Source organism: Diaphorina citri, unplaced genomic scaffold, assembly GCF_000475195.1.
Source record: "Diaphorina citri unplaced genomic scaffold, Diaci psyllid genome assembly version 1.1 scaffold4146, whole genome shotgun sequence".
NCBI classification, from domain to species: domain Eukaryota; kingdom Metazoa; phylum Arthropoda; class Insecta; order Hemiptera; family Psyllidae; genus Diaphorina; species Diaphorina citri.
The window spans coordinates 1-15,365 of record NW_007381545.1 but is presented as its reverse complement, the minus strand read 5'-3'; the positions used below and the strand labels follow the sequence as shown (position 1 = coordinate 15,365).

Below are 15,365 nucleotides of genomic sequence, written 5' to 3'. Positions count from 1 at the left end.
GTACTTTAAATCTTCAACCAATGGTTTGATGGTATGAACTTATCAAGTACTGATCTTCTTGATCGATGAACCTTTCTAGCTGCAGTTACAGGATGACTTCTAATAGAGCGAAGTCAAATTAGGACGACTGATGTTACGTCAACGTATAGAGGCAGACATGGTTTATGAACATGACCTCGAGACATTTTTTATTTTAGCCAATACGAAACTATTATTACTGTACTACTAGTAAAATAGTAAATAGTTACTCAAATACGCCAAGTTTGAGTCCTTTATCTAATTCCAAACACAAGCTATTTATTAAAGAGACCGGGAGGTGAGTTATGAGTGAAGTAACAATTATGCATACCGGCAAAGGGATCTGACGAGGAATGAAAGTACGAATCTGAGTATTCGGACTTATTTTTTTCGAACGACAAACTTTATGCAATGGAACTATTAACGAACTTTAAACCCTACACGGACTTCCTTTCAAGGACATGAGTTGTCGTTATTCTAGTTTATGATTTTAATACTGGGTATAAACAGTCCCTATATGTCTCAATCTAATCCTATGACAACCGACCCTAACGAGTGACGTTCAGAAGCAAATTGTCCCAATCTAGGACAACTAGTCCAGGGTGACGCGTCCAAATGATACTTTCAGGACCCAAGGACACGATGTAGTATAATGTTACAAATAAATGGAAGTCAATTACTAACCTTCCGAACAAAAGTCTCAAACAGTCTCTAAGTTAGACATTGTAAAGATCCCAGAATACGCAAGGATCCGGTTCTCTCTCCAACTATTGACCAATGGTCTTCCTCAGCAAGCTCTTACTTGTAATAGAGTACAGACCCAATTAGGCGGACGTACCTCAGTCTCACGCATAGTAACTGCGAATGCTCTCAACTAATGGTTGAACTCGATTGATCCTACCGAAGACTTACAGATTCTCGGATAAAACTGTGAGCCTAATAGTACAGTTAGGACATCCTAATTAAGAAGACCCTCTCGATAAGTAGCACTTTTAATTACAACGTTTAAGTCACCAGGACTGATCGAATGACCTCAGTTTCTAACAAAACTTTTTTATTTAGTATTAGCGACTCTTGTCGCGATTCAGATTGGCTGTCATCTCCGTTAGTGAACAAACTTTAAGCTGAAGTTATAAAGCATTCACTTCCGCATTTCCTAGACAAACATACGTGTTCAGTTTTAGTGAAACGCGAAACCAAATGCTCCGATTCTATAACTTTTTGTACGAAGTCTCTACCCAAACAGAATAACCTCAAAAAACACCATCACGGGTGCCGAACAGAGTCAAAAATGTCAAAAGTAGTGTTAAGTCGTTCGACGTGCACACCACCATCCTAGTCTGCATAGCTGTTCTAACACATCATATACTCTATTACGTATAAATAGAAGAAAGTCGAGTAACATAACCATGAACTAAACAGTTAACTAATCTACGTGGCTGAGCTGACGCGAGTCTTACCATCTAAACCTATGATTGTCCTTATACGGTTCACGCTATCGTCAACACACGATCACCTTTCTCTAATAGTTCTTCTTGGACGAAAGTAGGAGTTTACCGTAGCGGGATGGAAGCGTAGTATTGTAGTAGTCAAGTAAACTTAGAGATGCTCACTCACGCAATTTAGCTCAGTCCACATTTAGTTAATTAGGGTTGATTCCTTGAGATCAGTTATCTTTTTATTCCATTCGGTAATAGTTAAACCCACAATTTATACTTAGATTAAATTATTAACGTTATAAAGTTGCCCGATGCAAAGACAAGACCTTCTAGTCATGAACTATTCAAGTATGGTAGTTTGGTAACCAACTTCTAAATTTCATGTTTATATTTTGGTGTGTTTGGAGTGCTCTTGAGCCTTGTGAGGACAAAGCTAAAAGCTTGGGGGGAATATGTACTTGATTGTATCAAACTGGTATAAATCTCTCTTGAATCAAAATTGTAGATTAGGTCCAAACTGCTCAGGCAAGTGTTTTACCACTGGGCTAGTCCTTTATAATAAATAAACCATTATTCTTGGTCTCTTTTCTGCCTTGCAGCAAGCCTTGAAAACTGACGTGAAGTTCCGTGACTTTGTGTTAGATCCCACCATCCAGAAGAGCCTCAAAATTGAAGCCCTCAAGATTGTGGGTCAAAAGAAAAACTTCTCTGCTGCCTCCATCAATCTGTTGGCTTTGTTGGCAGAGAATGGCAAAATCAAGAACATTGATGGAGTAATCAACAACTTCTCAATCATTATGGCTGCTCATAGAGGAGACCTCCCTGTGGAAGTCATTACTGCTAGGGTAAGATACCTTTTCTTTATTTCAAACCAATCATTGCAAAAAAGAAAAACACCATCAACATGAAATTGCTTAGTTACTCACAAATTACTAAGGGAGACCTTTGGCCAAACTAAACTAGAAACTGATGGTGGACTATTAAGGTAGAAACACACTACTATCATGCCATGTGAGCTCAGTGATAGTATGTGTTTCTACCTTTAATATAATGCTTTAATTTTGTGGAGAACAACTATTTCTCTCTCCTCTCTCATACAACTTACCGTTATTCCTCCCACAGCCTTTGGAAGAAGCTGACAAAAGTGAGCTGCAGTCCACCCTCAAATTGTTTGCCAAGAAAGGTGAAAATATCCTGTTGACCACCAAAGTTGACCCTAGCATCATTGGAGGTATGATTGTCAGTGTGGGAGACAAGTACGTCGACATGAGTGTAGCCAGCAAAATCAAGAAATACACTGACCTCCTGCAAACTCCTGCCTAAGGGAAATGTTTTGATATAAAGCTTTTATGTTCAAATGTAGGGGCAATTATTCCAATGTTAGAAATGTGTTATTCTGTGGATTCAGCTGACTAGGTACTGTGTTCATCATACTACTCTGAGTGGCAATGTTCTGTATGTACGAACGTAGACCTAGGGGAGTAATCAAATCCCAAGTTTAAAACAAATGCTACGTTTTTGATAGCGTGTTTTCATGAAGTTTTCCTGCGACTGTGGAACTTGTTTATCAAAAAGTAAAAAAAGCCAACAGAACTAGAGCGTTAAATTATGTTTATAATCTATATTAATTTTCTTCAATAAAAATTCATTCAACTTACGTATTAACAAAAAATAAAAGAGTACCTAGCGGAATATATTAAATTAAATTAATATAACAATAAATAATAATTTGTAATAATGAATACTAAGATTAAATTGAGGTTAAATTTCTCACAACCTTTCTCGAGAGTGGTAACCTCAATGGGTGATGGAGGGGGATTACTACTCCGAACCTACTTCTACAGAACCAACAGAGATACCAGTATATTTCCACGTCTCACTCGTAAAACTTATGGTTAATAGATTTTGTTATTGATTGATGTGAAATAAAAGTTTTCAAATAGAGTTTTACTTCACTCTTCACTTCTCTGTTGTTATCTCTTAGTCGTTGTTCGAGCCACACTCGTAAGTATCCATTTTAATATTTAACCTAAGTAAAATAGTTCTCTGTTGTTGTTTGTAAGCTCTCTAGCCTCTTGGCAAAATATACAATCGTACAGTCTTCCTCTTACTCTTAGCACTACAGTAAAAAAAAAAGAAGAAAAAATCCGTTGGAATATCGCCAATGAACAATAATTGCACCGTCTCTAGATTTAAAACTTCGTGGCCTCACCTAGTATAAGGAAGGTCGGGATTTGACGCCCGGCAGGCTAGAAAAAAATCACGATTTTTTTTCGGAAATGTACTGAACTCAATAAGTATTAAAGGACCCACTCATTCTAATTTGACAGGACTAGACTATTACTAACAGGCCTCTTCACACACTGGCTTTTGAATTCTCAACTAGTTGAGAAATATGTTTGGCTTGGCTTATGGCGAAAGTGTGGCAATATCCAAGATCAATAAGCACTTAACACAAAGTGCTAACAACAACATGTGCTAATCAACAAAACTAAATGAATTTTCAGCAACATTCTCTAAGAGCAATATGGGATTGCTTCTAACTTCTAATATGTATCAGGAATGCTAAATTCAAATAATTCAGCTAATCAGCTCTAAGGGTTAGGTGGTAGAGAACGCATCCAGCGGTAACTTCGGCTAGTAGTTACCTTCCACTCAAAAGCTGAAAAAAAGGAAGTTTCTTTTAAACCTGTATTTTCATTAACCACGAAAATATTTTCGAAAAAGGTATTATAGATGAGAAGGAATGATAAAAGTAGAAAGAAAGGTTGATGATATCGGGGGTTGAATAAATAAAACAAACAATTGATTAGCAAAAAATTAAATTTTAGAAAAACAAAAATGGACAGAATAAACGGTGAGGAAGGTGTCTTGTTGATATCTACTTGGAGAAAGTTGAGGAAGTGGCAGATAGGTAATCATCTGCATTCTCACTCAGTTGAGGAGGGACGAGTGTCATGTAGGTTTCCAGGTCTCGCACGTTCCGGATGACGTAGATGCGTGAGGATTCATTCTTCCTGATCATGATCTTACAATCTCGGACCCAAACGAACTTATACCCATTCGCCTCCTTGAGCTTCTTCGCCTTGAAGAGAAGGTCTTGATTGGCCTTAGTTAAATGCTCGTTTATGTAGATTTTCTCCTTGTACAGTTGTTTGCTACGGGATGCAGTCGTCCACTTGTCTCTCACGGATGTGTTGGAAAGTCTCACTACGATCGGTTTAATCTTGTTCTTCGCCAAAGTGTTGACCCTGTGCGCTTTATGCACATCTTTCATGCAATCTGGAATTCCAAGTTTGTTTCCCAGGGTTTCTATAATTTTGTACACATCTTCATTCTTCTCTTGTTTTACTCCATTGATGATAATATTACTAATTCTTTGTCTTTGTTGTAGGGTTGGGACATCGACATCGATGTTTTGAAAACATCGATACATCGGAACAAAAACATCGATGTCAACATCGATGTTTTTGATTACGATACATCGGATACTCGATATATCGAAGTTTAAAAACATCGATGTATCGAACATCGATGTTTTCGTCTCGATGTCCCAACCCTAATTTTCCTCACGAGGCTGAGTGAGCCTTGTAACAGCCAGTCACGGAATCAATCATTTGCATGATACAAATATTTTGACCCCACCGATCCCACAAAAATCTCATTAGAAAAATTTCCTTTTGTCCGTTTGTTACGCTGATAGACCTCTTTTTGTACATATCCACGACAGTTTCCATGGGCGTCTGATCTGTAATAGTGATGGGAGCCATGTCCAGAATTTTGTCCAACCTCAGGATAGGCGGAGCTCCGGGGAGAGGCTGTGGCTGAGTGTCGTTCTGGACGAACCTTACGATGGAGTCGCCTCGCAGACCTTCCAGAGTTCTCTTGGCGTTGGCTGGAAAAAGAAGTTGTTTTGTAAAGGTGTGTCCACACTTCACACATAGTCGACGGTCGTCGATCAATGGACGTCTATCGATGTCGATTGACTGCCGGTCGACTATGTGTGGACACACACCTTAATGCTCGAGATTGACTATTAGATCATGAAAAAAGAAGTAGTGGAATGTAGAAGCCTTTTTATTTTTCAACAGGTTTGGGAGAGGGAACTGTAACTACTGAGGTATTATCACCCCCAAAACCGAAGATAGGAGGGCAGGATAGGAGAAAGCCAGCCGTTTTGAGAACGACCCTTATCTGTTACCCAGGGACCTAGGCGTTTACAAGGCAAACCTACCCTCTAATATAATTAGGCTCGCTTCTCCATTCATCTGAAAATTAAAATAGTTTTCCTACCTAGGTTAACCAAACTTATTTCACAACACAAAAAAAGTAATAATAATAATTTCGGCGCCTACGGGTCAATGGATGCACATTATCAAAAGGCCAAATAGGGCGTAGAAAAACAATTTTAACCTAGATTCTAGTTTGTGTGTTACATATCCACCACAGTTTCCATGGGCGTCTGATCTGTAATAGTGATGGGAGCCATGTCCAGAATTTTGTCCAACCTCAGGATAGGCGGGGCTCCGGGGAGAGGCTGTGGCTGAGTGTCATTCTGGACGAACCTTACGATGGAGTCGCCTCGCAGACCTTCCAGAGTTCTCTTGGCGTTAGCTGGAAAAAGAAGTTGTTTTGTAAAGGTGTGTCCACACTCCCCACATAGTCGACGGCCGTCGATCAATGGACGTCTATCGATGTCGATTGACTGCCGGTCAACTATGTGTGGACACTGAACACACACCTTAATGCTCGAGATTGACTATTAGATCATGAAAAAAGAAGTAGTGGGATGTAGAAGCCTTTTTATTTTTCAAGAGGTTTGGGAGAAGGAACTGTAACTACTGAGGTATTATCATCCCTAAAACCGAAGAGAGGAGGGCAGGATAGGAGAAAGCCAGCCGTTTTGAGAACGACCCTTATCTGTTACCCAGGGACCTAGGCGTTTACAAGGCAAACCTACCCTCTAATATAATTAGGCTCGCTTCTTCATTCATCTGAAAATTAAAATAGTTTTCCTACCTAGGTTAACGAAACTTATTTCACAACACAAAAAAAGTAATAATAATAATTTCGGCGCCTACGGGTCAATGGATGCACATTATCAAGGCCAAATAGGGCGTAGAAAAACAATTTTAACCTAGATTCTAGTTTGTGTGTTGAGGAGATCTTGTTTTCTCACTTACCAATGGCCAAATTCAAGTCCCTCCTGAGTACAAAGCCCACCAGGTATTGAGACTCTCGCGAAACAACCACAGGGAAACCATTATGTTCTGTCTCCTTGAGTAGCGTCTCCACATCCTGGACTGTCATCGAATCCTGAGTGAGAACGCTCAGTGGATCAGAGTGTCTGCGAATAGAAAATCACACATGGGAAGGTAAAACCAAAGCTAGAGAAAAGAAACGAGATGTACAAAGAGTGTGGATGTGTTAAAATAGAAAGACTCATTGGTAAAAAGAACATTATAAAATGAACTACCCTTTTCCGTGGACCTCGATAAATGAGGTCTTGTCAACGGAGGTCACATAGGGTTCTGTTTAAGATAAAGGCGAGAATCGAACACACGATTTAGCACTTGGAAGGCAGGCGCTCTACCCTCCAAGCTAACTAGGCTCTTTTTTTAATAGAATAGAATATACCCTGTTTACTTATACTGTCAGAATGAGACTGAAAAGTCCGTTTACTCCCGCAGTCTAAACAAGGTCTTATGTATTTGTTACAATATTTTTAAAATAAAATTACAATTATAAAAAAGAGATTATATAAAGATAAAAAATAGATAGAGTGGTGAAATATTTCTATTGAATGAGACTGAAAAGTCCGTTTACTCCCGCAGTCTAAACAAGGTCTTATGTATTTGTTACAATATTTTTAAAATAAAATTACAATTAGGTATAAAAAAGAGATTATATAAAGATAAAAAATAGATAGAGTGGTGAAATATTTCTATCCCCAAAAAACCTCTTCTACTTACTTGGGTTGCATAACATCCGAAGCCAGGGCAGTGGACGCAAATTCCTCCTTGGAATCCAGGAATGGATAAGCATTCAACATGATGTGAGCATCATATATGCCCTGTTTACCCAAAGCATCTCCTACCCATTTGGATGCCATAGCTGCCGCCATCAGGGGGACAATGTAGCGTACCCCTCCAGTCAGCTCGAACATGATCACTACTAGTGACACTAAAAAATAAATAAAATAAAAAGATAAATAGGTATCTTGTTTATCCTGCTCGAATAGGGCTAAAATGTCCCTTTATGCCCAACGAGACGTCTGAACAAGGTCTTGAGCTTTTTATGCCATTTGGATGCCATAGCTGCCGCCATCAGGGGGACAATGTAGCGTACCCCTCCAGTCAGCTCGAACATGATCACTACTAGTGACACTGAAAAATAAATAAAATAAAAAGATAAATAGGTACCTTGTTTATTCTGCTCGAATAGGGCTAAAAAGTCTAATTATGCCAATAGTTGTCTAGAAGTCTCGTATATTGTACCTTGTTTATCCTGCTCGAACAGGGCTAAAATGTCCCTTTATGCCCAACGAGACGTCTGAACAAGGTCTTGAGCTTTTTATAGTTTATAATCTATATTAATTTTCTTCAATAAAAATTCATTCAACTTACGTATTAACAAAAAATAAAAGAGTACCTAGCGGAATATATTTATTAAAAAATTAAATTAATATAACAATAAATAATAATTTGTAATAATGAATACTAAGATTAAATTGAGGTTTAATTTCTCACAACCTTTCTCGAGAGTGGTAACCTCAATGGGTGATGGAGGGGGATTACTACTCCTATCCTACTTCTACAGAACCAACAGAGATACCAGTATATTTCTACATCTTGTAAAACAATGGTTTACCTATAGATTTTGTTATTGATTGATGTAAAATGAATTTCTCCAAATAGAGTTTTACTTCACTCCTCACTTGTCTGTTGTTGTTTACTAGCTCTCTGGCCTCTTATCAAAATATACACTTATACAGTCTTCCTCTAACTTTTAGCACTACAGTAAAAAAAGGTCTCCATTAGAAAATCGCCTATGGACAGTATTTGCATCGTCTCTAGATTTAAAACTTCGCGGCCTCACCTAGAAGGTCGGGATTTGACGCCCGGCAGGCTAGAAAAAAAATCACGATTTTTTCGGAAATGTACTGAACTCGATAAGTATTAAAGGACCCACTCATTCTAATTTGACAGGACTAGACTATTACTAAAAGGCCTCTTCACACACTGGCTTTTGAATTCTCAACTGGTTGAGAAATATGTTTTGGCTTGGCTTATGGCGAAAGTGTGGCAATATCCAAGATCAATAAGCACTTCACACAGTGCTAACAACAGATAATATAATACTCTTGAGTGAAAGGTTAACGCAAGAGGCGTTCTCTACTACCTATCCCTTAGAGCTCCATTATTACATGGTCAAATTCTCAAATAAATGAGGGTAAAATTTTATGCTTCGGTTGGGATCGAACCCACGCCCTCCTGTTTACCAGGCGAGCGTCTTGAACACTACGCCACCGAGGCAGGTGGGGTAGTGGTAGATTAAGGTTCAGTCTAATTATGGTTAACTTTGAATTCGAAAAGTCTTTGAGACAACAAGTACCTAGGCAAGTTTTTTTTCGAGGGAAGTAGATAACTGTAACCACGAAGGTCCAAAATCAAAGAGAGAAAGAAGACAGCATAGGAGAAAACTAGCCGTTCTGAAAACGAACTTTATCTGTTTAGGATAATTCAGCTAGTAGTTACCTTCCACTCAAAAGACTAATATATTATTTAACATCGGGTTCGAATCCAGATCAGGGTGGAAATTTTCCAACCAGACTTTTCCGTTCGTGGATTGGCAATAGGCATGGATGTAAAAGAATGTGCCTCGAAGTAATGCGAAAGGTACCGAGGTACAATCGTCCACAAGGTACCTTGATACCAAACGTAAACACAGTGAGAACCAGCTTAAGAACCAGAGTAATCATTAGCAACCAGACAGCCGTGTATACACCGGGTCCTGCTTCCGATGTAGTGGGATTACTTGTGCTCGTTGCATTGTGATTAATCACGTAATCACTGAAAGCAAAACATTCAAAAAAATTACAGCATCCTATGAACTTGTCTAAATAAATAAAATTGTAGATTTGCCTGTACTTTGAAGCTTAGAATCGTGAAATTTTTACTTGTTCTTACTCCTTATGCATCCACGATTCCAAAAATCTCATTAGAAAAATTTCCTTTTGTCCGTTTGTTACGCTGATAGACCTCTTTTTGTCCTCTTTTCACGAGAAACCGGCTCGAACGATTTTAATGGAATTTTTAATGAAATAAAGTTTTAAAATTTGATTTATGTTGAAATTTTGAAATAGAATTTTCCAAGCTCTACTCTCGACTTACCACAGGCCGTTGTTATAGGACACCCCTACCTTAAGTAATAATATTATTACCTGTCACGAGTCCCACGAGTAGGACACACAGCCATCCCGACCATGCGTCATGCGCTCCCTTGATCAAATCGATGATGGAGTTCTGTTTCCGCTTGACAATGTAGCGGTGGCGCATTCGATCCCTGGCCAAATCCCGTTGCCAGTCGATCGTGTGGAAATCTTCGTACTGACCAATGCCAGGGATTTCATCCGAGTCCAGAAACCCAGAGCCTGAAACCAATTCAAAAGATCTAATAGGGTTTCTGTGGTCTTAAATCACACAGGTCTTAAATACCCAATGAAACTACTTATATCAAATTCAAAAACATGGTACACACGAGTGGGGGGGCCAGCTTGACTTGGGAACTTTGTCATTATCAACAATTTTTCCATTGAAAAAAAAGGAAAGTAAAAAGGGCCAACTAGACAATCAAAGACAGTATCTTGAAGATTTAACTTGGAGATTAGCCCGTCTGCCTTGTAAGCACTAGGTTGGGGGTTCGATTCCCACCCGAGGCGGATTTTTTCCTGAACGGATAAGGTTCTTCTCGGAACGGCTGGCTTTCTTCTAACCTGTCTTCCTTCTCTCTTCGTTTTCGGGACGGTAAGACCTTAGCAAGTTAGCAGTTATAATGTCCTCTATCAAACCTCTTTGGGGAAAAAAAATCAAAGTAAAGCATAGATACATAAGGAAAGGAAAGTAACAATAAAATACTCTGTATGTACAGTTCGCTTCGCTTGGTCAATCAATTATTTACCATGAGAGATGTTGATTTGTTCCGCCAGATGGCGCTCGTTCATTGTTCCGGACGTTGTGATGTCGATAATACCCTCGTCTTCACTTAATGATAAGGTGCGACCATTTCCCATCTGCAACACACACATGATAAAGAAGATAAGGAATAAATTAGCACTAAGAAAAAAAAAAAAATAAAAAAAAAATGGACCGATTGCAATACTTTCTCATTACCTTGTATGAGTTCCCTATACGTAAGGGTAATAGAAAGTAATAATGGAGAAATGTTCAGGCTTTCTGCCGAAATTTAAAATTTCTCCTTTACTGTAGGTCAGACTCCCAAATTTGGAGCATTCCCCCTTGGTAGCGGAACTTTGGTCCGGAATAACGGCCGAAACGTACCTTCTGGAAACAGGGCCCAAGGATACTTTTGACTTTTGATCTACATAATTTATCAAATCTCTGTGCCAAGTTCGAGCGACTTTGGCTGAAATCTAAAGGTCTGAGCATTGCGAACTTTTTTTGTTCCTACTTCCTTTTCAGCTTTTTCCCTGTCTAGCCCTAAACAGCGGAACTTTGGTCCGGAATAACCTGCAGGAAACAGGGCCCAAGGATACTTTTGCCCCCCCCTCTCTCTCTCTCGATAATTTGTCTCCACATCCTGGACTGTCATCGAATCCTGAGTGAGGACGCTCAGTGGATCAGAGTGTCTGCGAATAGAAAAGCACACATGGGAAGGTAAAACCAAAGCTAGAGAAAAGAAATGAGATGTACAAAGAGTGTGGATGTGTTAAAGCCTCGGGTATACCGGAACCACACGCGTACGGGGCAAACATTCGCACCAGGCCGGCAGCCAGAGAGGCAAACAGTAATGCCCATGCTATGAAGAACACATACTCCAGCGTGTACGCCATGAAACCTTCCTTGTTACTCCCCATCACCTCTGCCCAGGTCAGCCACTGCAAGAGAACACCAGGGGGTTTATTAACATCCTCATAGTTATTCAAAATATCATAATGAAAGTGTTGTTGATGTTGTTGTAGCGGCTTTGGCTACAAAAAGCCGAAAGGTGATGACAAAATTGAGAAAATATCTCTTTTATCAGCCATACACCAGGGTGATGGTCTCTAGCCATGTATAATTGGCTCATCTTGCAGTCAACCATCGTGAGGACTTGGGCTTGTACTTTTCAAGCAGAGAGAACCCTGCAAAACTATCAGTTTGTGGGTAGATTCCTCGCTGTTTCACCTACCTGCGAGCAATTCCCGGTATCTTCAAAGGATGTCTCGTTTGAGGACCAGCAACATTGTTCTTTGTTCAGCCAGAACGCCTCCGGACATAGACCGTACTTGAGATCCGACATCCATGAGCTTCCTATGTCAATAATACCCGCCACACTGCCTGCAAGTTCAAATTTGTCACACATCCATTTTGTAGGTATCGACCGTATATAAATAGAAAAAGGCTAGGAAGAAGAAGAAGATGCTGTAGTAGGACGAAGAGATGAGAGATACATAGGGAAAAGAATTGGGAGAATGGAAGTGAGGGGGAGAAAAGGGCGAGGGAGGCCAAAGAAGAGGTGGAAGGTTTGTGTGAATCAAAAATTGAGTGAGAAAAATTTAACAAGGAATGAAGTACACAATAGGGCCGCCTGGAAGGGACCTAGCTTCTTCATCGCCCACGTTTCTGCCCCATACATCATTGCCGGGTCTCTTGTTAAGTAAATTAAATTCCTTTTCCACCTTTTCTCCCCCTCACTTCCATTCTCTCAACCCTGTAGCTCTCCACTGATTTGTACACTTTTCCCTTTATCCTCAAGTTCATCTTCTTATCACACAATACTCCAGTCACTCTCTTCCAGTTCATCCACGAAGAGACCACCTTAAGTAACGAACGAACGCCACAGGGTTTTCAGAGGGAAATAGTAGCTCACCTGGAATAAAAAGTGAACAAAATATTGTATATTGTTACTGTATCACTTTTATTTATTCTATGAAATTTGCATACTTTCATCAGTGTTTGATAGTATATTGAACGTATGTAATGTCTGAATAGCGACCTGCAGTCACAGTACGAATGTAGACAGTGCGCAGCGGCGTAGTGATAGCATGTTAAAAGCACCAATTTCAATGGTTCAGTTAAGTTAAGCACTTTTCACGTGGTTGGTATCCGGATGAGTGACCATTTGGAAAATTGCGTGCTACCTCTTCCCAGCTCCTCTCAGGGTGAGGTGATTGTGAGGAGGCGGGTAGCCGAAGAGAGGGGGGAAAACCGTCGTGAGAAGACCTTAGTTGTTATTAAGCGGCGTTAAACTCCTGTTGCTAGTCAAGAAAGAGACCAAAGTTTGTTCTTCTCCTGACAATTTTTCAAAAGTTTTGTGAAAAATATCCTGTGAGTAGGAGTAAAATACTCATCGTCATATCTTAAGTCGTTCCAGAAATGGGTCGACTGTGAACAAAAGCCTCTCCACCATGTTCTATCTTTGAACTTTTCTTCGTTTATTACCTACAGAGTTTGGATGCAAACCTCTTTTTCAATGTCGTTATGAATCATATCTACCCATCGCAGTCTCGGGCGACCCCTTCGTCTTCTCCCTTCCATTTCCAGATGAAATATTCTAAAAAATAAAAAAAAACTCACTTCTTCCAAACTGAAGAGTACTCCTCCAATGGGTGCACCGAAAGCAACAGATACTCCGGCCGCGGCGGCTGCAGATAGGATTTCTCGCTTCTTAGCCTCGTTACGTCCATACTTTGGAAACAGGTAGGACAGAATGTTACCTGGATAAAATATAACAAATAAAATAAATAAGTATGCAATAAGGAATTTTTAATTGTGTTAAGCATACTTAAAAGCTTGTCACAAATATAAATAATAATATTTCAAAATAATATCGTTCCCCAATTATAACATCAAGATAAATTTGATTTGGACTCAAACCAACAACCTCCAGATCCAAAGTCCAACGCGTTGACCACTGCACCACTGAGGTTGGTATTGGATAAAATATAACCAAAATAAATAAGTATGCCATAGATTGACATGCGTTTACAAGTTTGCTCCACCTCGGTGGCGATGGTTTTTTTTTTTTTTTTCTTTAAAAAGACTCAAACCCATGTACGTACCTATACAGGACGCAATGTGAACCATGGGTCCTTCCTTTCCCAAACTAAGACCAGCGGATACAGCTAACATGATGCCCACAGATTTGATGATGAGTGTCCACTTTCCCAAATAACCACGGATGATGAATCCACTCAGAATAGTTTTGATCTGGGAAGAAATATTTGAAATAAGAAAAGAAAGTATGTATTTAATAAATAAATGCCATTTCTTTGTGTTATTATATCACAACTTTGGTGCTCACAGCAGCATAGTAGGATTTTCCAAATATCTCAATAATCCAGCGCTTAATGTTTAGCTACCATCGGTCGCTGTGCGCATTTATATAACATAACTAATCATTTTCCTCACGAGGCTGAGTGGGCCCCGCAACAGAGTCACGGAACAAACAAGGGAAATTCATGCTGTTCTGTTCAGTCACAACTTTGGTGCTCACAGCAGCATAGTAGGATTTTCCAAATATCTCAATAATCCAGCGCTTAATGTTTAGCTACCATCGGTCGCTATGCGCATTTATATTACATAACTAATCATTTTCCTCACGAGGCTGAGTGGGCCCCGCAACAGAGAGTCACGGAACAAACAAAAGAAATTCATGCTGTTCTGGACTTCCAATTGAGAGGTCGCGGGTTCTTACCTCGGGTATACCGGAACCACACGCGTACGGGGCAAACATTCGCACCAGGCCGGCAGCCAGAGAGGCAAACAGTAATGCCCATGCTATAAAGAACACATACTCCAGTGTGTACGCCATGAAACCTTCCTTGTTACTCCCCATCACCTCTGCCCAGGTCAGCCACTGCAAGAGAACACCACCGGGTTTATTAACATCCTCATAGTTATTCAAAATATCATAATAAAAGTGTTGTTGATGTTGTTGTAGCGGCTTTAACCTTTCACCCTTCACCAAATGATCATTAACAAGACAACAAATATGTACAAAAGAATCAAATCATTGATGCCCTGGTATTTAATTTGTCCATTTGTTCAAGTGTCTCAAATTGTTTGTTTAGATAAAATTGGACAAAAAGTACCAAACACAAGAGAAAATTTACTCTAGTTTTTGGACCTCAATGGTTCTTCTAATTTATGCTTTAGCTACAAAAAGCCGAAAGGTGATGACAAAATTGAGAAAATATCTCTTTTATCAGCCATACACCAGGGTGATGGTCTCTAGCCACGTATAATTGGCTTGTCTTGAACTGCAGTCAACCATCGTGAGGACTTGTGCTTGTACTTTTCAAGCAGAGAGAACCCTACAAAACTATCAGTTTGTGGGTAGATTCCTCGCTGTTTCACCTACCTGCGAGCAATTCCCGGTATCTTCAAAGGATGTCTCGTTGGAGGACCAGCAACATTGTTCTTTGTTCAGCCAGAACGCCTCCGGACATAGACCGTACTTAAGATCCGACATCCATGAGCTTCCTATGTCAATAATACCCGCCACACTGCCTGCAAGTTCAAATTCGTCACACATCCATTTTGTAGGTAACGACCGTATGTAAATAGAAAAAGGCTAGGAAGAAGAAGAAGATGCTGTAGTAGGACAAAGAGATGAGAGATACATAGGGAAAAGAATTGGGAGAATGGAAGTGAGGGGGAGAAAAGGGCGAGGGAGGCCAAAGAA

The 15,365-nt window shown here is 39.8% G+C and overlaps 2 protein-coding genes across 2 annotated transcripts; one reads left to right on the top strand and one right to left on the bottom strand.

The window, feature by feature from the left end:
- Positions 1–2,044: 2,044 nt before the first annotated feature.
- Positions 2,045–3,419, top strand: LOC103520828 (ATP synthase subunit O, mitochondrial-like; the record flags this gene model as incomplete). Its single annotated transcript, XM_026831800.1, has 2 exons — positions 2,045–2,302; positions 2,580–3,419. Coding segments are annotated over 2 exons (459 nt in total), but the record flags the coding sequence as incomplete, so codon positions are not given.
- Positions 3,420–4,338: 919 nt separating this feature from the next.
- LOC103520826 (H(+)/Cl(-) exchange transporter 4-like) lies at positions 4,339–15,215 on the bottom strand. The gene is made up of 16 exons (XM_008485922.1): positions 15,042–15,215; positions 14,376–14,537; positions 13,741–13,888; positions 13,256–13,395; positions 12,511–12,548; positions 11,868–12,012; positions 11,413–11,574; positions 10,638–10,749; positions 9,928–10,110; positions 9,851–9,875; positions 9,360–9,529; positions 7,730–7,843; positions 7,430–7,640; positions 6,641–6,804; positions 5,153–5,352; positions 4,339–4,794 (listed from the first exon to the last, which is right to left on the bottom strand). Exons 1-16 carry the CDS (start codon positions 15,213–15,215, stop codon positions 4,339–4,341), a joined length of 2,604 nt encoding a protein of 867 aa, XP_008484144.1.
- Positions 15,216–15,365: the final 150 nt, after the last annotated feature.

Excerpts from the sequence above, each read along its gene's own strand:
- LOC103520826 (XM_008485922.1), bottom strand. The coding sequence starts at position 15,215 with ATGTGTGACGAATTTGAACTTGCAGGCAGTGTGGCGGGTATTATTGAC. Across the intron at positions 11,575-11,867 it reads ATACCGGGAATTGCTCGCAG|TGGCTGACCTGGGCAGAGGT; the intron begins GTAGGTGAAACA and ends GTTCTCTTGCAG. Across the intron at positions 7,844-9,359 it reads TTGTGGACGATTGTACCTCG|TGTCACTAGTAGTGATCATG; the intron begins GTACCTTTCGCA and ends TTTATTTTTCAG.